The sequence below is a fragment of the Leptopilina heterotoma genome, unplaced genomic scaffold (genome assembly GCF_015476425.1).
Source record: "Leptopilina heterotoma isolate Lh14 unplaced genomic scaffold, ASM1547642v1 Lhet_361, whole genome shotgun sequence".
NCBI lineage: Eukaryota > Metazoa > Arthropoda > Insecta > Hymenoptera > Figitidae > Leptopilina > Leptopilina heterotoma.
The window spans coordinates 930966-956814 of NW_025111042.1; the positions used below are offsets into that span (position 1 = coordinate 930966).

General features: G+C 25.1%; 3 protein-coding genes across 6 annotated transcripts in view; 1 reads left to right on the plus strand and 2 right to left on the minus strand.

The window, feature by feature from the left end:
• The window catches only part of LOC122505659, a 20429-nt gene extending 12749 nt beyond the window's left edge, over positions 1 to 7680 (minus strand). For 2 of the 3 annotated variants that reach the window (XM_043617430.1, XM_043617432.1), the window contains exons 1-4: positions 7543 to 7680; positions 3430 to 3727; positions 901 to 1017; positions 241 to 716 (exon numbers count right to left, since the gene is read on the minus strand). The gene's annotated coding sequence lies outside the window, so the exon portion shown is untranslated. The remainder of the gene's footprint in view (positions 1 to 240; positions 717 to 900; positions 1018 to 3429; positions 3728 to 7542) is intronic. The other variant, XM_043617431.1, reaches the window with a different exon arrangement.
• LOC122505658 overlaps positions 1 to 8211 on the plus strand; it is a 14809-nt gene extending 6598 nt beyond the window's left edge. Inside the window, exon 2 of the mRNA XM_043617429.1 lies at positions 7552 to 8211. Coding sequence (XP_043473364.1) covers positions 7552 to 8016 — 465 coding nt within the window. The 3' untranslated portion in view covers positions 8017 to 8211. The remainder of the gene's footprint in view (positions 1 to 7551) is intronic.
• A 4535-nt stretch (positions 8212 to 12746) lies between these two features.
• On the minus strand, positions 12747 to 25579 carry LOC122505662 (AP-2 complex subunit alpha). Of its 2 annotated transcripts, none has more exons than XM_043617436.1 (13): positions 25455 to 25579; positions 24189 to 24278; positions 22119 to 22330; positions 21758 to 21951; positions 19332 to 19563; positions 18920 to 19058; positions 17716 to 18359; positions 16695 to 16826; positions 16010 to 16539; positions 15622 to 15890; positions 15160 to 15304; positions 14881 to 15088; positions 12747 to 13491 (listed from the first exon to the last, which is right to left on the minus strand). In XM_043617436.1, the coding sequence occupies exons 2-13, from the start codon at positions 24250 to 24252 to the stop codon at positions 13414 to 13416; spliced, it is 2847 nt and encodes a 948-aa protein (XP_043473371.1). In that variant the 5' UTR covers positions 24253 to 24278; positions 25455 to 25579; the 3' UTR covers positions 12747 to 13413. The 2 variants fall into 2 exon arrangements, with proteins under 2 accessions (XP_043473371.1, XP_043473372.1); XM_043617437.1 differs by having other exon boundaries at positions 18950 to 19058; positions 25455 to 25568.
• Positions 25580 to 25849: the final 270 nt, after the last annotated feature.

Sequence of the window (25849 nt, forward strand, 5' to 3'; positions counted from 1 at the left end):
AAGAAAAAAAAAGTTACCAAACTCAAAAAACGATATTGTATATATTGTATAAAGAAAATAGAAATAAAATGCAAATGAAACGGATGTATAAAATAAAAATGAATAAAAAACAAAAAAGTAAATGGCTGGGAAAATTTGTTTACAAAAATTGTGAAAAAGAGAAATTTTCCTCAAGCTGAATAAAATTTCCATTTTTTACAAATAATAAATTAGAAAAAAGTTCAGAGGAAATATACTGACCTATTTTTTGGTATTTCTCACGAGATGTAAAAGAGGGCGAAAAACTGTGTGTTATAAGGACAATTTTTCCTTTTTTTGCACTTCTTTATTTTCTTCTCCTCTTGTTCTTCTCTTTTCTACTCCCTTATCGGAAATATTCCCAGACAGTTTATATACTGCCCCGAAGCATTTGGAACAAGTTGCGGCCTTTTATATACATATATATATACAAAAAAACAGACTTGCAACTCGAGAAATATTCAAAATGAACAAAGGAAAAATCTCGAGCCAAAAGGATATTGCCTTTTGGCTTCGAGATATTATTAAGTCTTGAAATCGTCATCTCCGAACGCTCGATTCTCTTTAGTCCTCTAGCGTCTTTAGTCATCTCTTTTTCCAAAAACTGAGTCCTTGTCGTAAATTTTATTGTTTTCTTCTTATTTCAAATGTCGAATTGACATAAAAACTCCACTCTCATCGTAAACCACGGTCAAGGTCTATAAAATAAATTTTTAAATCATTGAAACACCATAATTGGAACAAAAATAAAAAATTTGTGTGTTATTTATCTCTTTTTGAAAAATGCAAAAAACTTTCATTATTTATTATCAAGAAGACGAGAAGAAGAAGAAGAAGAGAAAAAAATTAAATAAAATATGTCTAGGAGAAATTAAACGTCACCTTGCGAACTTTAGAAAGGGATGTCACTTAATTGGACGTGTAACAAGAATCCGACTTGTTCAGAGGTCGTAGGGATGCCTTGTCAATTTTCCGGTTCAACGGGCAAAGAATGAAGAGCTAAGAAAAAACAAAGAAGAAACATAATGCCTCAAAATGGAATTTTGAAAAGTTATTCAAAATAAACACAAGCAAAATAATTCAAAATTAAAAAAACAAAATTAAAAATTTTAATTAAAAATAAAAACAACAAAATTCAAAATCATTGAATTCTTGCAAAGAATTTTATAAAAACAATTTGAGAATAATTAAATTCTCGAGAAGAATTTTATTATTTATGAAAATAATTAAATTCTCACGAGGAATTTTATTAACATTTTTGAAAATCCTAATTAAATTCTTTTGACAAATGCAATTATTTTCAAAAATTTTATTAGAATTCGTCTAAACAATTCAATATTAAGAAACATGGAATTATTGAAGAAATTAATAAAATTCTTTGCAAGAATTCAATTATTTCCGTAAATAACTTAATTCGTCGCAGAAAATTAATTATTTTCAAACTTTTTAATAAAATTCATCAGAAAAGTTCAATTATTTTCATAACTAACAAATTTTTTCTAAATAATTCTATTATAATTATACTCAAAAATATTAAAATTCTTCACAGAAAAATTCAATTATTTTCAAACATTTTTTTAAGTAATTCTGCGAAAGAATTCAATTATTTTGATATGCAACAAAATTCTTCCCAATAAAATGAATTATTTTAGGGTATTTTATTTATTAAAAATAATTGAATTCTCGCGAAGAATTTTATTAAAATTTTTGAAAATCCTATAATTAAATTCTTTTGAAGAATTTCTTTGAATTTTTTTTTAAATAATGGACTTTCTTTATCGAAAATAATCGATTTTTTTAATAATTGTAATTAATAATTTTACTATTAAAATTTTATTTAAATTATTGATAGAAAATTAAACTCTTTTAAACAATTTTATTAGAGTTTTTGTAAATAATAAATTCTTTCGAAGAATTTCTTTCAGTTTTTTTAAATAATGTAGTTTTTAGAATTATTTTAATTGAAAATTTTGAAAATGATTGAAGTAAACAAAGAATTCTTTTCAAATTTTTAAAATAATCGTGTCTGTTAAAAAATGTTAATTAAATATTGGATTATTAAAGTTTATTAAAATTTTTATGAAAATAATTGAATTTTCGCAAAAAATTTTACTTTTACAAAAATAATTGAATTCTTTCAAAGAATGTTATTATTTCCGAAAATGATTGAATTCTCGCGAAGAATTTTATTATTTATAAAAAATAATTTAATTCTTGCGATGAATTTTATTACTTTTAAAAATAATTGAACTGTTTCGAAGGATTTATTAAATTTTTAAAAAATAATTCGATTCTTTGAAAAATTTTATAATGAATTAAGAAAAAAATTTAATTCTTTTGTGAAATTTTATTGAAAATAATTGAATTTTTGCAAAGATTTTACTATTTAAAAAAGTAATTGAATTGTTTGAAAGAATTTATTAAAATTTTTGAAATTTTTGAATTATATCATTTCTAAAAATAATTTAATTCTTGCCAAGAATTTTATAAAAATTGTAAATAATTGAATGTTTTTAAAGAATTATATTAAAAATTATCGAATTAATTGAAGTTTTTCAAAAGAAATTTATTATTTATTAAAATAATTGAATTTTTGCAACAAATGTTATTAAAATTTTGAAGAATAATTGAATTTCTAAGAAAAATTTTATTATATTTATGAAAATAATTGAACATTTGCGAAGAATTTTATCAAAATTCAATAAAATAATTGAATTCTTATAAAAACTTTATTATTTCTGAAAATAATTGAATTTTGGTAAAGATTTTACTATTTTAAAAAAATAATTGAATTATTTCGAAGTATTTATTAAAATTTTATAAAATAATTGAATTCTTTCGTGAAACTTAATTAAAATTTTGATGAAAATAATTGAATTTTGGCAAAAAATTTTACTATTTATAAAAATAATTGAATCCTTCAAAAGAATATTATTATTTCCGAAAATAATTGAATTCTTGCGAAGAATTATATTAAAATTTTTGAAAATATAAACAATAATAATTAATCATGTATTTAAGTGAAGTTTTTAAATTTCAATTATGAAATTATTTAAAAATTTATATTTGAAAATAAAAAATGTTACATTTTTTATTTTCAAATATAAAAAATTATTTTTTTATTCAAAAATAAAAAATGTTACATTTTTTATTTTCAAATATAAATTTTCGAATATTAATTCGCATAATAATAATAAATTGAATACCACGTTCCGAGAGCTAGTTACCAAGTAAATAAAGAAAACCCGCTCGGAATTGAAAAAAGGAAACAGAATATTATACAGAGGGAAAGTAACAAATAAGAGTGAGAGGCGAAAAAGAAGAAGAAGAAGAAGTAGGAGGAGGAGGATGCTTTTAAAAATTGGGCCTTACATGGTTCATTGGGCCCATTCGCCGGGTGTTGGCACTCACCTGACTTTTCTGAAACCGATGGCGCGTGCCATCGACAGCTGCCAGCAGCTGACTCCCATCCTTTTTAGCTGCAAACTATTATCAAGAGAAAATAATACTTTTTTTTCCCCCTTCTTACCTGATGTGTAAAATTACTGCAATGATCGTTTTAAGAAACTGTCGCGCTTCACTTTTAAATACCGCGCGATCGAATTTCATTTTTTCTTCTCCTCGAAACTCGCCACGCTCGCCACGCTCGCCACACTTCTCGAGAGTTCACTTATTGGATACACCACTCACAGAATTTGTATTTGAATTCCTAAAAAAAAGAATAAATAATTACAACTTTTCCTTGTCTCTCGTATAAAGTTTAAAATATATACTCGACTTTCGGTGTATGACAAAACCAAAAGTTTAGTTTACATTCATAATTTTTGCTTTATTTTATTTTTGTCATTTTATTCTGTTTCTATTTTTATTTCTGTTTCTATTCTATCCGAAATTTGTTTCTATTTAATTTATTTATAATTAATAATTTTTTTTCCATTATTTCTATTTAATAATATAGATAAATTCAGAAAATTATTTATTTAGTTACAATTTAGTTGCAAATTTAATTTGCAAAAAGGAAGAGTCTGAAATATTTTCGAAATTGAATTTCGCAATGCCTCTGAATAAGAAATGGTTATTGCCTCGAAAGATGAATGATTGAAAATTACAGATGAGATTTCGTTTTGTTATAGAAAGAAGAAAAAGAATTTAGAGCCGCGGGCTCGTTGTTCGATGCGGGTTCTCGTTTCTCGATATACTTCCAAGTTATGAGGATCAATTTTTGAAGGTCGGATAATAACAACAGATGGACATTTAAAATCGGATTAAATTTAGTCAGAGTTCGTTGAATCCCGTATTTTTATTCCCACGATTCTAAATTTATCCAACTTTTGACTAAATTTAAATTTTGTTTTCGAATTTCGGTGAAAATATTTTTAAATTTGAAATTAGTAATTTTGGTGAATTTAGCAAAATTTAAAAAAAAAGACTGGATTTTAGATTTTAAAAAATAAATTGACTTTGGGTGAATGAAAATGACTCTATTAAAAATCAAGGGAGTAGAAAAATGGTGATTAATTCCATGGGAAGGGAATTATGATAATTAACTGGAGGGTATGAAGAATCGGAGATTAAGAATTCGCATTGTTTTTGCGAGAATTAATATAATAAAAAGATGATCTCGATTCGGGGCGAAGAAAGCGATTGTTATCGGGGTTTTGTCTAGAAAAGCAAATGCAAAACGAACGGATGAACCTCCGCAAGGTGTTTCCGAAGTCAGCTGGTCCCCGTTTCTCAGGCACCTGTTCGCCAACGGTCTTACTTGTGCATTAAGTTTAGAATAGAAACTGATATAAAGAAACTCGGGGATAAAAAAATTTTTAACTCCTCTTTAACGTGCTCGGCACATGCACAGAATATATTTTTTTTCTTTCAAAATTCAATTTACCAAAGTACATTGAATTTTGAAAGAAAGAAAAAAACTTCATTCAGTTAATAGAAGTAGGAGAAAACAAAATTCTTTGCCAAAACACAAATTGTACACACGGGAAAAAAAATTTTTTTTTATTCACTCCAAAAATTATTAAATACTAAAGAAAATGTTAGAACATTTTCTTGAGTATTTATAATAATTTTTATTTACATTTACATTTATTTACGAATTTCTTTAATTGGAAAATTATTCGAAATCATCAATAACTTCTTTTTTTAAATAAATATTTAATCATTAGGATTATTTTCCAATAGGAATTTTTTGAAAATTATTTTCATCATTTCAATTCAATTATTATTTTCTAGAATTTTTAAAACTAAAATTCTTCTTTAAATCAATTATTTTTAATAATTTTCGAAAAAAGTTCTTTTAGAATTTTCAAATCCATTTGTAAAATTATTCAATTTTACGTGAAATTTCAATTATTCGTAAATTCTTCAATTAAATATTTATTAGAAAATAAAAACTTCAAATAATTTCAAAATAAAATTAAATTAAACTTTCTCAAAAAATTAATTCTACAGAATTGTTCATTTAAAGTATGAAAAATTCAGAATTTCAAAAATTTAATTTGAAACGAATTCAAAATTCAATTATTTCTAAAAATTCATGCTTTAATGCTTTTAATATTCAATTATTATCAAAAATTTTAACTGAAAATCAATTTTAAATAAATTTTTATTAGAAAATTCTACGAGTATTCAATTATTTAAATACAAAAATAAATAATTTTTTAAATAATTGAATGTGTATCAAACTTTAATTCTCATAAAGAATTTTAGCGACAAATTTTTAAATAATTATTAATTAAATTCTTTTTGTTGAGTTTTCAAATTAAAAAATATGAAAAAATTGCAAATATTTTTTTTTAATTGAATCTCTAATTGAATTTTTTTGACAAATTCTAATATTTTTAAGAACAATTACATTTTTTTGGTGAATTCGATTAAAATTGTATTAAAAATAATTGAAATTCTACAATGAGTTTTAATATTTATGAAAATAATTGAATTATTGCAAAGAAATTTTTAAAAAATTTGTATATAATTGAATTTCTGTAAAATTTTTATTATTTATGAATATAATTAATGTTTGTGTAGAAATTTATTAAAATAGATATTGAAAATCATTGAATTAAAGAAAATTTTTGGAAAATAATTTAAGTTTTGCGAAGAAAATAAAAAATTTGTAAATAATTGAATTCCTTAAAAAAGTGGTAATAAAATAGTATTAACATAGTAATTAAATACCTCAGAAAAATTTTATTATTCAATTAATTTCTTGCCAAGAATTTAATTTAAATTTTATGACAATAATTTAATTGTTCCGAAGAAAATTAATATTATTTTATTAAAATTTTTTACTATAATTGAATTCCTGAGAAGAGTTTTATTAAATTTTGTTTAAATTTAAATAATTGAAATTTAGTCAAGAATTTTATTAAAATTTTTGAAAATAATTGAATTCTTGAGAAGAATTTTATTATTTATGAAAAATTGAATTCTTGACGAGAATTTATAAAATATTTTTGAAAATAATATGTATTTTAATTTCTGCAAAATATTTTATTACTTTTGAAAAGAATTAAATTCTTGTGATGAATTTGGATATTTATAAAAATAGTAATTGAATTTTTGTGAAGAATTTTATTAAAATTTTTAAAAATAATCGACTTTTTGCGACGAATTAAGTTATTTATGAAGATAATTGAATTCATATGTAACAAATTTTATTAAAATTTTCAAATATAATTGAATCCCAGTAAATAATTGAATTATTTATGAAAATAATTGAAATATTGCGAAGAAAATAAAAAAATTTTGTAGATAATTGAATTCTTGTGATATTTTTATTTCTTTGTGAAAATAATTAAAAGTTTGCGAAGAATTTTGTCAATTTTTTTTTATAATAATAATTAAATTCTTCCCGAAAATTTTATCAAAATAGTAGATATTGAAAATCATTGAATTGAGGAAAATTTTTGGCAATAATTGAAATTTTGCCAAGAATATTATTAAATTTTTTTTAAATAATTGAATTTTATTATTTATAAAGATAATTGAAATTTTGACAAGAATTTTTTTTTAATTTTTGAACATAATTGAATTTCTGCAATTTGTAACTTCTCCAAAAATTCAATTTTTTTTTTAGTGTTTTTAACTAAAATTCTTCTATAAATCCATTACTTTTAATAATTAATTAAATATACAATTAAAAAATGTAACTAACAGAAGAATTTGAATTATTGAAATTTTTTAAAAATCTAAGTTCATTAAAATTTCTAATTAAATTTATTCAGATTAGAAAATTTATAAAATTCCAAATTAAAACCTTTTGAAGTTAATCTATTTATAAAAATTGTTCCGGATAATTTTATTTCTGCCAGTTGAACTGATTTAATCAATTTCATTAAGGCATTAGCTCAGATCCAAAAAAAAAACACCTTGCAGAGAATGCAACGTTGAAACTGAATTAATTTTTTATTAAGTAATTAGCTCAGATATTTTCTTTAAAAATAAAATGCTAAAAATTGAAATATTAAAGTAATTTTCTTCATATTCAATAAAGGAAGTAAAATAAAAAAAATTTACATTTTCCAGGTTGCAGAATGTCGACCGCACATCAGACATCATCGAGAGGGTTCGCACTGCAGTAAATGTGGTCCAGGAATGGGAGTGGTGAAACGTTGTAGTCCAGGTCAAGACACAGAGTGCGGTAGATGTTCTCCAGGAACTTACAGTCCACATCACAGTATTCAGCCCTGCTGGATATGCTCTCGTTGTGGTCCAGGACTCTACGAAGCTCATCCTTGCACCACAAAAATGGACACAGTTTGCGATTCCTGTCACAGGCACGCTCCAGAGAATGCCGACTATCAAAGGAAGTGTAAGGGACGAGCTAATTTCTTCCTCGCTCCAGAGGACGCTGTCGACACTGGCGAGGAGAGCGTTCTCGTGAACGATCCCGAGGACGATGTCGCCGACAGGGACGATCTTCTCCGAAAGGATGTAGACGCCATTTTTCCAGAATCTGACGAAAACTTTAATGGAATTCAAAGTTTATAAATTCAAAGCTGATTCAAAGCTTATTCAAAGGTTAAATCGAAATTCAAACTTTATTCAGTTTTTTCAAAATTCTTCAAATCTGTGGAAGAAAAAAAATTGAATTAGTAACAGAATTTTTTCAATTTTATGAATTTTTAATTTAATTAATTTTATACCTGTGTTTTGGTGTCTTCTTTCTCGGCTCCAAAAATTGATTCTAAATATAAAAATTGATTCCAAATAAAAAATAGAAACTAGTCAAATCTGTAAAATTAATAACTTGATTAGAAAAATTCGGAATAACATTGTCATCGATTATCGAGTAGTATAAGTAGTTTACTTTTATGTTTAAAGTTAGAAATAAAAAATATGTTAAGACAAAACTAGTCAAAATATAAAATCGTATAAGAATCCTTTCTTATAAAAATTTCAAATTTAAAATCTTAATCTAAATCTTAAAATTGAATTATTATTCAATCGACTAATAAATATTGTAATGAAATATGTCGATTTTTTTCTAAATTGAATTCAAAATATTTCATTACTTTCGAAAATTTAGAATTTCAATTAAAAGTCGATTTTTAGATTACAAATTATTTTCCCAAAACTATATCTGATTATGTCTTCTGCAAAATAATTTTCCAATAACTTCTCAGTTGTAAATATTTAATTTTAAAAAACGAAAAAAAATACGTCAGCCAAGGGTGATTATTCAAATAATCCCAAGAAAATAAGAGAAAAAAGATTGTAGAATAAAAATAGTAAAATAAAGATTAATTAGAAAACAAAAAACATTATAAAATTATAATTATTATACAATTATAATTGTAATATAATTAAAATTATAATATAATTATAATTATTACAAAAAAAATAACGCACCCAACTTAAATTATTATGTACAGATAAATGACAACGTATCTTTAATTATTATAATATCTTTACGTGTATTATGTATATATACATATATAATCCCTAATTGTATAACTTATATGATAATTATTATAATTTATAATTTATAATATGCGTACATTTTTATCTAATATGTCCAAAGACTTTTTAACAGGTTCAAATATCTAATATTAACCCGCAGAGTTAATATTAAATACAGATAACACGAACATTATACGACAATATTATTATTCTTTTCGGAAATTTTTTTTATATCGAAATAAAAATTATTGTGTGTGAAAAATTAATCAATTTTCTCAATATAAGAGACAGAGGTATTCTAATATAATTTTGGTCAATTATTCCTGTAATTTCCGAGAGGAAAAACCGCAAATAAAATTAAATCAGATCAAATCGAATCTGCGATAAACAATTAAATCCACCACTGGATGTTAATTTAGTTCTTCCTTATTAATTTAGTTCTTTTTTATTAATTTACTTTTTTTAAAATTTACTTTTTTTTATTCATTTACTTTTTTACTCATTTACTTTTTTTATTCATTTACTTTTTTATTCATTTACTTTTTTGCTCATTTACTTTTTTATTCATTTCCTTTTTTATTCAGTTTAGAATAAAAAAATAGTGAAGAAAAAAATAAAATTAATAATAAAATTGAAAGGAAGAATAAAATTATTTATTAAAAATAAATAAAAATTTGTGACGAGACGCGTCGCAAAGACACAATTTATTCGGCGAAACCTATAAAAATTTAATGGAAGAATATAATAGTAATTAAACTGAAATAAAAAGTTCAATTATTAAATAAAATGAATTAAACTAATTCTGCTGTAAAATTTCTAACCACTTGAGTTTTTTATTACTCCTAAAATTTTACATTCCAAACTTTACCTCGAAAAAAAAAAATATATAAAAAAAATAATCAACAAAAAAAAATCTTTTTAAATACGAGAGAATTTGTATATATAATATTGCTCATTAATATACATGAATTTTATTAACCCCTTAAGACAAAAACAATAGAAAATACCTATAATTACAAATTTCTTTAATAAACTGAAATTTTAATGAATAAATAAATTATTCAATTAAGGGCATTTGAACCTTGATGACGTCACACATGCTTTGCACAACGTGTATCGTCATCAAGGTTCAAATGCCCTTAATAAATCAATAAATTTTCCATTAATTTAATTAACTCGACAAATTAAATTTAAATTTAATTTAATCAATAATTTAATTTAATTAACTCGACAAATTAAATTTAAATTTAATTTAATCAATAATTTAATTTAATTAACTCGACAAATTAAATTTAAATTTACTTTAATCAATAATTTAATTTAATTTAAAACTAAATTAAATTTAATTAATAATTTAATTTAATTTAAAAACTAAATTAAATTTCATTTAATTAATAATCGAATTTAATTTAAAACTAAATTAAATTTCATTTAATTAATAATTTAGTTTAATTTAAAATTAAATTAAATTTAATTAAATTTACAAAAAATTTAAGTGCGAAAATAAGAATTCAGATCTTAAGAGGTTAATATTTTTTATACAAAACGTACATAGTTTTATGTACACTGAGAGCATATACGATTAAAAACAATTGTCGACAATTTAAAAAAGAGACACACAATGGAACTCTTGCTAATAAACAATTAAAGGCCCAATTATAAAAACCAAATCAAGTTTTTAATAAGGCTGCGTGAATTTCCTTTAGTTTCGGATAAATTTCGTAGTAATGATTATAATATTATTATTCTTTTGTGTGAGTGTGATGCGACATAAAACTAACAATGATACGCCAAGCACTCATTTTTTCAATATTCATCTTTGTATATAATATTTATAATATGAATTGTATATATATATATATATTTTTTTTTACTTTATATAATAATATTATACGTACAACATGGACAAAAATTATCTGTCAAGAATTAGACAATTTTTTCTTTAATTCTATACAAGTAGAGGGAAAAATTCTTTAGGGTTTATTTTCACCTCTTTTTTCCTTTATTTTCATAATTTTCGTAATTTCCTTCACTTTCCTTCACTTTCTCTATTTTTTCAATTCACTCAATTTTTTTCATTTCCTTTATTTTCTCCATTTTTCTATTTCCTTTTTTCTATTTTCTTTATTTTCCCTATTTTCCTTTAATTTCACTTTAAAGTTTTTCCTTTTACCAATTTTCGCACCTAAAGAAATTTGTCCTCCACTTTTTTGTCTCTAAACTCTACGATCTTTTCGTTAATTACTACATTTTTTTTGCTATCACTAAATTATATTTTCTTCAAAAAAAAAAAATTGAAATTCTTGACAAACAACTTTTGTGCGTGTGTCGAGCATAACTTAATAATATCGCACTGGAAGAGCGATATTTATTTTATCGTGTCATATTTCTTTTTTTTTTTTTTTGTACAATAATAAAGTGTACAAGCTACACGTTCGATAGAAGGGAACATTTTCCATTAAACTTTTCATCTATCTTGCATTTTATAGTTTTTTTTTCTCTCAATATTATTGTAACTACAAACAGTGTAAATTCTCGCAATATTTACTCGATCCAATAGTAATATAACTTTTTATTATAAAAAAATCCATGACTGGTAAAAACACGACTTTGCATAGTTTGGTCGAGAAAACGAAAAGCAATCCCATAATTTCTGGATTTTATTCATTTTAATATAAATAAACAATGTTTTACATATAATAATAATATTAATAATAATAAGGGGATTGTGAGATTCTTTACAATTTGACTCGATGGGAAAAGTGAAATTGTTTCTGTTCTTCTGCAAAACTGAAAATTTTTTGAAAAAAATCTACGAAATTTAGTTTCGCAAAGGGATAAATTAAAAACTGTTTTTATTATATTAAAAAATATTTGTGTAAAAATCTTGCATTCCCAAAAATCAAATAAAAATATAATCCCCTCGTTTAGAAATGATCGCTTAAAAATTCTCGATCACAGCCTACACTTAGATTAATAAAAAATAAAAAAAATACAGAAACTTTAACTGTACATCATTAAAAAAGAAAAACAATGACAAAAACGAAAAATTAGGACTAAAATACCTGGTTTTTCGAAAAATTCTTAAAATACATATTTACAATTAAATAGGAAATAATTTTGTGACCGTTTTTAAAAACTAGACTTAAAAAAAAAGAAAATAAATCCTAAAATAATTTGAACCAGGGAAAATATACAATCAAGTTTGAACAGAGAAGACTAATAATACACCTATCATTTACATTTCTAATTACGATTATTTATAATTCATTTCTTTCTCATCGTACCTCACACAGTTTCCAGCAACCAGTCATGGATTTCCATTTTTCCCTCAAAAATTTAAGCGAAAAAACTTAGTGATTTATATTTGGAAACTAGTTTACAAATTAATATCATACTTTTCTGTTTATTTATTTTATACTTTGAGCTTCGTTAAAACGTAAGGACTTCAATTCTATGGCGAACTAATCTCAACGACTACGACAAAAAGTGCTTTAAATCCGCATGTCTCCAAAGAAGCACGGATCAATGCTTTTCTCGAGTAAATTATAGGAAGGAGTAATGATTTCATTTTCAAAAAAAATATTGAGTATCAAACTTGTAAAAAAAACGAGGATTCAAATTTTTTTCTTTTGATTCAGGATTTAAATCCTTTTGATTTAATTTTAAATTAATTTTGTTTCCATTTTCGTCGGTAGAAAGAAAAAAATTCTTTAATTTCCCAAAAAGAGAAATTTTATAGTGCTACCATTTTATTTTTTCGAAAACAATCCGGAAATATGTTAAATTATTTCCAAACTGTTTCTAAAAACTAAAAGAAACTGTTAAAATTCGTTAAATTATTTTTATCAAGAGGAAAAAATTTTTAACTTTCAAGAAGCTTTGAATTCGAGTAAATATACTCGAAGAGATTTTTAATCTATTGAATAGATTTTTTTGAATCCTCGGGGGACTTAAAAAATAATGGTAAATTTCAAACGGAAGCGAATGAGACTTTCGGCAGTTTTCCGTGTTTCTAGGGCAAAAAATAAAAAAAAAATGAAGAGCAGATTCTTACCTTGAGATGACATCTTTAGGTCTTAATAGCTAAGTTTAACTATCTCTCGTCGTTACTGTTTTTTCTTTCCACTCTCAACTTCTAATACTGTCCATCGATCTGTCTTTTTTCTTTTCTTCATTTATATATTAACTTTCTTTTTTTTGTCACAATTCACGAATATTTGCTTATTTTTTTTTAATGAATTCTGTTTTAATGGGAGTGTGATGTTTGTGGGTAACGAAGCTCACGACAAGCAAAAGAAACTGGAGGGGGGTCCAGAGAAATAGTTGTGTGCTTCTCAAGCTGACAAGAAAAACATTCTTTGATCACCTCTCGCGGGAAACGAGATTCATGTCATCATCCAAACAAAACACGTAATGTTTTGAATTTTATTTTCCTCCAATTTTCAATAGAGGCGCGCACTGCTATAGGCCCAAGGCTTTTTTTTAAAATTGGTCCACGAGCAGGTCACAGACTTCTATGGACATTGTTTCCTTACTGGAACGCACCGTCAATCGGAACATCTGCAAATTATCATCATTTCAAAAATAATTCTATAAAACTATTTTAAAAAACTTAATTCTATAGAATTTTTATTTAAATGTAAATGAAACATTCAGATTTTCAAAGATTTTTATTAAAAACCTTCTCAAAATTCAATTATTTCTAAAAATTCACGCTGTAATGATTTTAATATTCAATTATTATTTCTCAAATTTTAAATCAATTTTTATTAGAAAATTCTACGAGAATTCAATTATTTAAATACAAATCACATAATTTATTAAATACTTGAATATTTCTTAAAATTTAATTTTGATAAGGAATTTTATCAAATTTTTAAAAAATAATATTGAATACTTTCGGAGAATTTTTTAATATAATTTTAATGAATAATTACATTTTTTGAGGAATATATTTAAAATTGTAAAAAAAAATAATTTAAATTCTGCAATGAGTTTTCTTATTCAATTACCTATTTATGAAAATTATTGAATTCTTGCAATCAATTTTATTAAAATTTAAATTCCAGAGAACAATTTTATTTTTTATGAAAATAATTGAATTTTTGCGAAGAATTTCATTAAAATTTCTTAAAATAATTGAATTTTTATAAATTTTTATAATTTTTATCATTTTTATAAAAATTATTCAAAATAATTGAATTCTGTCAAATAATTCTAATAAAATTTATAAGAATAATTGTATTTTACAAGAAATTAAATGAAAATTGTATAAAAATAATTTAAATCTTACAATGAGTAATTTATTATCAAATTATTTAAGAAAATAATTGAATTTTTACTATTGTAGTTAATTTGTTTAAATTTACTGTATTCACCTTGAAAAATTTTATTATTTGTAAAAATAATTGAATTCACACGAAATATTATATTATTTGAAAATTTCTAATTCAATTTATTCAAAATTGAAATTTTCTAAAATTTCAAATTAAAACCTTTTGAAGTTGTTCTATTTATGAAAATTGTAATCGCAACTCTTTTAAAATTAAATTTTGAAATATTTATGTAAAATATTCATTAAATAATTCATAAGTAATAAGTTTATGATAGTTCTTCAAGAATTGAGTTATTTCAAAATAAATTAAATAATAAAAAAAATTATTGTCATAAATAGAAAAAATTGGATGTTTTTTTATTAAAATTCGTGGTAATTTAAAAATATTTCCAAAATTTGTTTTTTAATTAGATTAATGTTAGATGTTTTACGATTCATTTTTTTATGAGTTTATAGAATTTCTATCAAATTGGAGTTTTATAACAAAGATTCGAAAGAGAACATCGAATTTTGCAAATTTAATTCTATTCTCTTTTAATTTAATGGATTAATTATTAAAGTTATAAAGAAATAAAAAGAATTTTTAAAAATTGAAAGAAAAAAAAGAAATTTACCTGTGCTTGTTTATTGGGTTCCAATCTCAACAAACAACCAACTTGCTGCGCTCGCATGTGAACAATTCCGGCACAGACAAAATTATCAGGATTCGGATCGATTCCGTCCAACAGTTGCATTCCAAAACCTTGAAGTTTTGTGCGAACTTGCTGCAAATCCATCGGTTGCTGAGCTTTAAATATCTTTTGCGAACGTTGCTGATTAACACTGCAAAAAAAAAAATCAAGTGAGCATTTTCCTTCAATTTCGAATTTCAAATCGGAAAATTGAAAACTCACCCTCCAAGATTCTTCCATCTGGCAAAGAATGATTCGCCATTCATTTCTGTTGGCTCGAAGAACTTGTTGATCGTTAACGGCAACTTCATTGTAATTTTCTGATTAATATTATTGTACATGAATGTGATGACCATACTCGGTGAGTCTGTAAAGAAAATTCTTTTGTATTTTAATTTCTAATAAAAGAAGTTAATACTATTTAAATACTTTTTTGTAAAAATACTTGTTGTATTTTTACAATTTTTACAATACTTTCTAATAGAAAAAGTTAATACTATTTAAATACTTTTTGTAAAAATACTTGTTTATAACTTAATTTAATTTTTATAAAAAAGAAGTTAATAGTTTTTAAATACTGTTTTGTAAAGATACTTGTTTAAAGCAATTAAAAAAAATTAAATACTTGTTTATAATTAATTTGTAATTAAATTAGAAAAAAGAGTTAAACGTTATTTAATTTACCCTCGTAGTCATCAATACATTCTGCGTTAACCATTTGCTGGATTTGCGCTCCTGCCTCTAAAACAGGATCAACAGTTTTCACCTGCACCGACAGTTTCGCTTGATTTTCTTCTGCCCAAGAAATTTCAGGCTGGAAATTAGTGAGTGGCAGTTGTGTCTTATTGCCATAAAACAAACCAATGCGGCCAAGATTCTGCCGAAATTCCGATTTCACTCCGATCTGTATCAAATCATTTTCAAAGAGAACTCCATTATTTTTACACACGAATCTGAAAAATTAAAGGAAAAGCGTCACGACTCTGGGAAATTAATGAAACAAGTTAAAAAGTAAAAAGAGTTTAAAAACTAAAAAACAATAATAAATACAATAAAAATTTGACATACTAACTTTTTCGGATTATACGTGCTCTGAGTTCCATTCGTAGCGCCAACTTTATTAGGCATATTGTAAATATCTCCCAAAACATCCAAAAGAACGCCAGTGTTGCTCGTTGGTTGTGATGAAGGCGGTGTTGACAGTCCCAAAAGATCGGCAGACGAATTATTCACAGCGACTGCTGCAACAGAAGTTGCCTCCGGATGATGATTCGTATTCGGTGCTGGACTCTTGCTCTCGCGAATTTCATTCTCTGGAACGCGACCCGGTTTCTTCTTCTTCAGCACCGCAAGAATCGAAGATTCCCTTTCGGGGAATGCTGGCATTTCTTCTAAAACTGTCGCCAAGACATCAGTCGAGGCAATGATACTGAGTTGCAGATACTCGGAAGTTCTTTGCTGTAATTCCGCGTCTGCACTACGTAAATTACTGTCCTGTCTAAAGACGTCCTGAATTTGCGTTCTAATCTCGGGAAAGAGATTTATGAATTTAATGTAAGTCGAAAGAAGTAGAGCTCTCGTCATTGGCGAACACAAGTGATACTGAAAATTAGTTCATAATTCTTTAGTTACGTTTCATGTTAATAAAAAAAATTTTTATTAAAAATAATCTAAACTAATAATTTGAAAATAAATTTACATTTACGTTTTGCAAGATTAATTAAAGATTTCTAAAGATTAAAATAAAAAAAACTTACTTTGGAATGTAAGAGTTGGAATTGCACCAATGGAGAAGAACGTTGATCTCCTGCTATTAAATTTCCAAACTCCCCGAGAATGTAACCTCCGACTTTGACCATATTCTCATGACACGCCGGCGCTTGTAATGCCTATAAAATCAAATTATGAACCAATAGAAAAAAATGGAGAAAATTTACTTTTATAAAATTATCAATAAAAAAACAATCACAAGGTTGTCACAAAAATTTTATTTTATTCTTCCCTAAACACGCCATGTTAAGTAAATATTAAGTAAATGGCCATTAAAATTAATTTAATTCACTATTCATAAAAAGTAACCATAGCCGATAATCAGCAGAAGATGAAAAATTAGTTTTTGAGCTAACTTTATATTTTGTTGACTAACGATTAATTTTTTACTGGTTCTAAACTACTACTAAAACAATACCAATTAATATCTGGGGCATTAAAATTAATTTAATTTGCATTTTATAAAAAGTAACCACAGCCGCCAATCAGCAGAAGATGGAAAATAATTTTTGAGCGAACTTTATCTAATCTGTTTAAAAACAATTTTTAGTCATAAAATTGTGTACTGGTCACAAACTATTACTAGAACAATTCCAATTAATATCTTGGTAATAAAAATTAATTTAATTCACAATTTATAAAAAGTAACCACAGCCGCCAATCAGCAGAAGATGGGAAATAATTTTTGAGCGAACTTTATCTAATCTGTTTACTAATAATTTTTAGTCATAAAATTTTTTACTGATCCTAAACTACTACTAGAACAATTCCAATTAATATCTGAGTCATTAAAATTAATTTAATTTGCAATTCATAAAAAGTAACCACAGCCGACAATCAGCAGAAGATGGAAAATTATTTCTTGAGCGAACTTTATCTTCTGTGTCTACTTTTTCTAATATTTTCCTGAACTGTAGAACCCTACTTTTATATTACATGAAATTATTCTACTATATTTTAATTGCAATTTTAAAAAAACAATGTAAAAATTTGTCTAACGGCACTAACCTCAAAAACAGTTTTAGCCGCATATCCTTGAACATCATCCCTGTTGATAACGATTTGAATGACCCTGTACCAAACCTCCTCCGACACGTAATCTCCAGCTATCCTGATGAGATTCAAAATAACGTCCACGTACCAAGTGTAATCGGTCGCGTATTTTTCAGCGAGAATCGCCACCTTCAGGACCATTTCCTCCCGAATTGAATAATCCGCCGTCTCAAGGTAGTTGAGCATCTCCTGAACAATCTCCTCGGCATTACTCTTGTCACACATTGCGTACAATAAATCAACAGCTTGCTGTCGAACAGAAACGTCCTTCTCCATTTTCATCGAAAGAATAACGACCTCCTGATGCTTCTTCACTGCCTCGTGCGACAATTCCGAGGTGGCGAGATGGCACATTGATTCCAGTGCTAAATAACGAAGATTCGTCTCACGATTCGATAGAAACTGACCAAGTTGATTGCAGGCGCGAACCAAAAGATGTGGTTCGCTATCGTTGTGAATTATTAAACTAATTGCCTCAAATAAAACGGCATTCTTTGCATTTGCATGCTGAACTTTCTTCGACTTTGGTGGCTCTTGTGCTTTATTCAAAATTGTCTCGAGACACTCATTCAAACGACCACGAACGCCTGGATCTTCGGCTGTAAAAAGAAAAATATTATACCAAAGAACCAAGAGACTAAAGCATTTCTTTTTTTCTTAGTTCTTTTGCGAGACGAGATGCTCATACACGGAAAGAATTTTTGGCTATAGATTTGAGGCAAAGATCTGTTGCAAAAAATGTCAGAAACAGGTCTCGGATTGATCACAATTTATTTTTTATTTTCCCCTGGAAATAAAATTTCAATTTCAAACCCAAAATTTGCATTTAGTTACTTCTAAAATTCAGTTATTTTCTACAATTTTTAATCTTCAGAAATTAGTTTTAATATCCGAGGCCTGTCTAAATAAAAAATGCAAGTGCAATAAATTTTATAGCAATTGTAGAAAAAAATACATGCAACAAAAATTGTCGTATTTCCGAATAATTATTTTTTTAAATTTCTTATTGACTTTTGGTTCTCTTTTTTTTAAAAAATCATTGTTTATGAAAAACAAGCGAAAGACTTAGTTGCTTGTGAGAAAAATTGATAGCTTTCTTGCACAGTGGTGTTGAAAAAATTGAAAAATTGTTCCAATCTTAGTTTTGGATAATCCATACCGTTTTTTTCCGTGTACGTCAGGCATTTACCTGGCGGAGTGTAATTCTGAAGCAATCGCAACAGTTTTACGGATAGCCAAGGCGCAGGCACGAAGTAATATGTGTAATCCTGCAGATCCGTGTAACTCGATGTTACAATCTTTAAAAAATGCAATTAATTTTAATCAACACATTTCTAAATAAAGATAATTGTATACGTTATTATTATTAATCAAATCTAATAATTTAAATTATTATTAATTAATCAAATTTAATAATTTAAATTATTATTATTAATCAAATCTAACAATTTAAATTGTTATTATTAATCAAACTTCATAATTTAAATTTTTAAGTTCGAAATTTAGTTCCTTGAAATTAGCGTCGAGGCTAATTTCAGGAACGTAGAGCTTTCGAAAAATATTCAACGCACCCGACTGAGCCTGGAGACGGCGAGACTGACGCATCCTTTATATTCGTCCGGATTCCTCTTGACGAGTGCGTCGATAAGCGAAGCTGCAGCTGTAACGACTCCTAGATGTTGATCGTTGAGTAAGTGAACAATACGAGAGGTCCATTCGCCACCGGGAACAACGTCCGGAGCAGTTCTCAGTAAACGTAAAAGGCACAGGGCTGCACTCTGTTTCACCACGTCCATCGTGTCACTGAAAATTTTATTCACACAATAAATTTCTATAAAAAAAAAAAAAATTAAATGTGACGCTCTGCGACAAAAGGTACAAAATATTTTCTTAATTAGATTTATTTACGAATTTCTTTATTTGGAAAATTATTTAAATCAAATCAATACTTTTATTTAAATAAATATCATTTTCTGCCATTTTTAACTAAAATTCTTCTTTAAATCAATTATTTTTAATAATAAATAAATTTTACTGCCCGTAAAAATATTATAAATAAAAAAAAATAAATAATTTTTAAATTTAAGTTTCTTTTGAGAATTTTTAAACCCATTTGTACAATTCAAATTCTCATAAAGAATTTTATCAACAAATTTTTGAATAATTGATTTCTTTTGACGAATTTTAATAAATTATAAAAATAATTGAACTTTTGAGAAGAATTTTATAAAAAATAGTAAATAATTGTATTCTTTTAAAGAATTATATTAAGAATTTTCGAAATAATTGAATTCTTGAGAAAGAAATTTCGTAATTATTAAAGTAATTGAATTTTTGCATAGAGTTTTATTAAAATTTTTTTAAAAATAATTATTGAATTCCTGAGAATTATTTTAATAATTATGGAAATAATTAAACTTTTGCGAAGAATTTTATAAAAATTCGTAAAATAATTTTAATCCTGAGAAGAATTTTTTTATTTCTTAAAATAATTGAATTTTCTTGAAAAGTTTTATTTTTTGTAAAAATAATTGAATTTCAGCAAAAAATATCTAAATTATTAAAATTTTGTTGAACAGACACTTGAGTTGCTCAAAAGGAAATTAATTTTTGTGAAAATAATTGAATTTTTAAGAAAAATATTGCTTCTTATGAAAATAATTAAATTTTTATAAAGAATTTTCTAAAAACATTTTTAAATAATTAAATTTCTGTAAAAACTTTTATTTTTTGTAAAAGTAATTGAATTTCAGCGAAGAATTTTGATGAAAATAATTGAATTTCGGAGAAGAATGTTTTTTCTTTATGAAAATAATTGAATTTTTGTGAAGAATGTTTTTGAATATTTTTGAAAATATAATGAAATTATTGCGAAGAAATTTATAAAAAATTTGCGAATAATTGAATTCCTGTAAAAATTTTATTATTTACGAAAATAATTGAATTTTTGCGAAGAATTTTTTTATTTATGAAAATAATTGAATGTTTGCGAAGAATTCTTTTGAATATTTTTGAAAATAATTGAATTTCTGCGAAGAATTTTATAAAAGTTTAATAAAAATTATTAATAATTGAATATTTTCAAAGAATTTTATTACAATTTTGAAAAATAATTGAATTCTTTTGACGAATTTTAATAAATTATAAAAATAATTTAACTTTTGAGAAGAATTTTATAAAAACTGTAGATAATTGAATTCATTGAAAGAATTATATTAAAAATTTTCGAAATAATTGAATTCTTCATTTAATAATAATTCTTTATTATTTCTTTATTGATTACTTCTCAAAATAATTGAAGTTCAAAGAAGAATTTTATTATTTTTAAAAATAATTGAATGTTTGCGAAGAATTCTTTTGAATATTTTTGAAAATAAATATTTAAGTAAAATTATTCATTAAATAATTTATTAGTAATCATTTTATTCCTAGTTCTTCAAGAGTTATGTTATTAAAAAAGAAATTATTATCAGAAGTAGAAAAATTTGAAGGTTTTTTTTATTAGAATTCGTAGTAATTTCATAGTTTATGTGGTAAACAAAAAAGACGCCACAATTCAAAATTTTAATTTTTTCAGTACTTTTAATAAAAATCTCTGACTTTTCCCTGAATTGTGGCTTTAATTTTACCCTCCAAACTTGAAAAATTATTAAAATTACCTCTTGTCACGAACTGTCACAAATTAACCCAGAAATAATTTTATTTCCTAATGAAGTGTGCATTGATGTAATTGGCATTCTGCTGCAGTCTATATTTCTAAATATTAATTTATAAATTCAATTTAAATCGAAAAATTGTAAAATTTGATTCTAATTTTGGTATAAAATGGAAAGTATACGCTGAGGCATTTAAGCAGATTTTGAACGAAATTGAAAGTTACCTAATATAGAGACGACTGGATCCGAAAGATGCGAATTTTGAAATTTCAATGTGGAATGGAAATGAGTGTTAGTGTTTTTGTGCAATGAAAAATATTTTTCATAAAAAATTCTCTTACCCCGATACCAGCAACTTGGGGATTTCGTTTCCAAAAGCCTCCGCCATATCCTTGCTTCCAATATTCGCGATACATTGTAATGCAAGATTCACGTGAATTGGATTTCGAGATGCCAAATCGTTTTTGATGCTCTGAATTATTAACTTTATTAGATCGCTATTTGTGTTCACTAGCACTGATATGAATAAATAGCCCTGTAAAGAAATTCACAAACATTCCATTAGTCGCAAATAATAAACATTTAATTATAAAAATCTATCAAATATATTTTCATATCATAATGAAATTTCAAATTTATAATTAAATACGACGATTATTATTATTTAATGTGTAGTGAATAGAAAATGAAATTTATACTCACGATTTGTTTCTCTGAGTATTTGTTGGATGACAGAAGATTGACAGCTTCCATATGACCAAAATCGATGTCATGTCCCAGGAGGAAAATAAAAAGAAGTTTACAGACATATTTCTTTTTTTGATATCCGTCAAGAGTTTTATCTCCTTTGAATTTCCCTCGAATATTCGCCAATTCTTTGTTTATCCTCTTTATTTCGGCTTCCTTGCTTTTACCTGAAAGATTTCAATTGTTTTCGATAAATTTCATCAGTCTTGACAAAATTACAAAATCTTAACAAATTATTTATAATTATTTAAAATTATTATTTAAAATCTCAACAAATTATTTATAACTATTTAAAATATTTTAAAAATAATATTTATAATTCAAATACAAAAAAACGTTGGGATTAACGATTAATTGTTTCGATTTATTGAACATTTTCATTTTTCAATTGAAAAAAAATTGAATCTCCTGACACAAAGTTATAAATCATTTTGCAGTTTCAGTGGCAAAATGCCATTTGGATCATAATCAAAGATTCAAAACTAATGATCCATTTTCAAGTCCCTCGCGAGACCAAAGACCCTCGTGTAAATTAGTAAAACTATACAAAGTAAATTAATAAAAACATTGTCATTTTAATTAATTGCTTAATAATTTGAATTGCTTAACAAATTTAATTAATTAGAAACAAATGGAAACCAATTTAATAGATTTATCTAACAAATTTATCCTTATTTACCTAAATTAATCAGTAAATATTAATCAATTATTTATTAATCAATAAATATTAATTAATTTATTAATTAATTATTTATTAGTCACTAAATATTTTCCTTCAGATAATTTCTCTCTTATTGATTAATTTAATGTAAATTATTAAATTTAATGTAAATAATTCTTTGATTTTATCCATAAATTTGATGCGGATAATTATCAATTATAGGTTGTAAATCAATTCATTAATTGTTATTATAGTTAATTGAATGTAATGAAGAAGAAGAAGAAGATGATGAACGAGAAAAGGCGAGCTTGACATTGGTGTAGTTATAAAATAACGCATTAACTAATTAACATAAATTGATGCTGTCTTTCGATATGTGAATCCAACACACCGAAAGTCAATCTATCAGAAAAAGATAGGCCACTATCAGAGCTCCGCCCCTCGAATCTCTTTCTCCACTGTTAACAAACACTTTACATCTCTTTTAGTCAATCTCAATTCTCAATGACACTCTATCACTCCTAGAATTTTCTACCGATTGTTATTTCATGTAACTTACAACAAAATTCACTCATATTTTCGAAAAATCTTCTTATCAAAATTTTCTTTAATTTCATCTTTAATTTCTCTATTTCAAAATAATCTTTTGCTACTTTTTAAATTTTTGTTACTTTAATTACTTTTTTGTCTATTTACTTATTTTTTGTCACTCTTTTTAAAAATGTTATCACTTGCCTAACAATTTGCAATTTGCTAACACTATTTGCCTAACAAAAAAGATTTTAATTAAGCAAAAAATAATAATTTTTTGCTTAATTAAAATCTTTTTTGTTACCACTTTTTAAATTTTTGTTACTTTAATTACTTTTTTTGTCTATTTACTTATTTTTTGTCACTCTTTTTAAATTTTATTACTTTGATTATTTGGCTAACTAATTATTTTTTGTCTGCTTAAAATCTTTTTTGTTGCTTTAATTACTTTTTGGTTTATTTACTTTTTTTTGTCACTCTTTTTAAAAATTTTATTCCTTTAATTATTTGCCTAATTATTAATTTTTGCTTACTTAAAATCTTTTTTGTCACCACTTTTAAAATTTTTGTTACTTTAATTATTTGCAATTACTTTAATTTCCTTTTTTTGCTTAATTACTAAATTTTTTTCTAAAAGAAAAGAATTCTTTTTAAAATAGAAAAATTAAGTTTAACTTGATAAAACTAATATTTTTAGAAAAAAAATTACTAAAATCATGGAAAATATTGATTTTCATTAAAAAACAAACATGAGTTTGTACGTCAAGTTGTTTAAATTAAAACTTACACACGATCGTGTTGCTGAATAAACAATTACGAACTAATAAACTTACAATTTCTGATGTCTGATATGAAAACTGCAAGTCCGCGCATGCCATCACCTCGTACTGCCGGCATCTTGTCTTTCGTTGCTTAAAAACCACCTAAAGAATTAAAATTTCTCTGTTAGATTAAAGCTAAAACAATACAATCACCAAATATTATTTTTAATAAACAAAAAATTCCAAATACAATTTTTCAAATTTTTACTAAACATAATTTTTTGTCCATTCTTTACTAAACACAAATTTTGTCAATTTTTTACTAAACACAAATTTTCATTTTCAAACAAATATTTTAACAATAGGTTATAATTCCAATTTTAGTAAATACAGAATTTTCATTTTTTCATTAAAATCGTTAAAAAAAACACATTTAATTTTTATATACTGAAATCTAAAAATACTTTGCAAAAATAGAATTAATGATAATAGTTAATGTCAGAAAAAATTCCCCAGGTAATTTATTTACCGCTCAATTGCAATTTAATTATTTAGAAAGGATAAAAGTATAATTATTAATGTAGGAGATAAATCGCTAATTCTTGAAGACGAAATGTCAATTTCCTGCAAGGTTAGAAATACAGATTTTCCGAAGAATTAATTTTCTGAAGGATCAATTTTTTTGTATTTTTAGCGAACACGAACAAAATTAAGAAAATTTAAAGGGAAACGTGTCAATACGTCAAGTACAAACAGTGCTAAATTATCATTTTCTATCAAAACGTGAATAAAAAGGGACCACCTGCCCGATTCTGGAAACAGGGTCGTTACCCTTAATTTAACCCCTTTAATAAGAACATCAAAAAAAATTATTATTACTAGAAATCTTGAGAAATAGAACAAGGGAGAGAGAAAGAAAGTGAGAGTAAGAGAGACCTGTCTTAATTAACCCGAATAAAAGTCAAAGGTGGCTTTTTTTTGACAGGTCAGCCTGCGCTCCCGCCTTCGTGGCCATGCGAAAACTTATTCAATTGTAGAACTTTGCATGTCCAGATTTGTAACTTCTCGCCAAGTCGTTACAATTTCTTCAAATACTGTACATTCGTAACAAATAACAGAAATTGTAACCAAATTCAAACAAACGGAATGATCGCTAAAAGGATCTCAAAAAAGAGGGTTTCTTTCATGAGGAGAAACGGGAGGAATTTTCTGCCGCTGATGAAAGAGAGAGAGACTCAACAAACTACATCAGATCCATGAACTTTATGTGACTATTTTCTTGGATCAATTAATGGGAAATGTGAATGTGTACATTCTTTATAATAATGAAATACATACCAATTTAATAAAGCACGTATTCACGCACAACTTGATTCACAGATTGCACTTACGACAAAAAAACTACCGTAGATTTTCTGTATGTCGCCATTTGCAACCGCTGACTACAGAGACAGCTGCCCGAGTGGCCATATTTGCGCGTGGGAAACTGCGCAAAGGTCACTGCGCATGTGTCACAATTGTTCGACCAATCAAAACAAAGCGCGCCAATTTGAAACTTATTCAATTAATATTTAAAAATTATCTTAACTTATAATTTTCCAATTATTATTATTTAATTTAAAAATTATTTTTTTACAAATTATTTAATATCATTATTTTATTAATAATAAAATAATTCCTATTCTTTTTAGTCTTTTCAATTTTAATTATTGAAATCTATTATTAATTATTAT

Bases quoted from the DNA above. Each gene is read 5' to 3' on its own strand.
- LOC122505662 (XM_043617436.1), bottom strand. From the start codon at position 24,252: ATGCCGGCAGTACGAGGTGATGGCATGCGCGGACTTGCAGTTTTCATA. The intron at 21,952-22,118 runs GTGAGTATAAAT...ATTTCTTTACAG, and splicing joins AATACTCAGAGAAACAAATC to GGCTATTTATTCATATCAGT. The intron at 18,360-18,919 runs GTATGGATTATC...TTCTTTTTACAG, and splicing joins GACGTACACGGAAAAAAACG to CCGAAGATCCAGGCGTTCGT.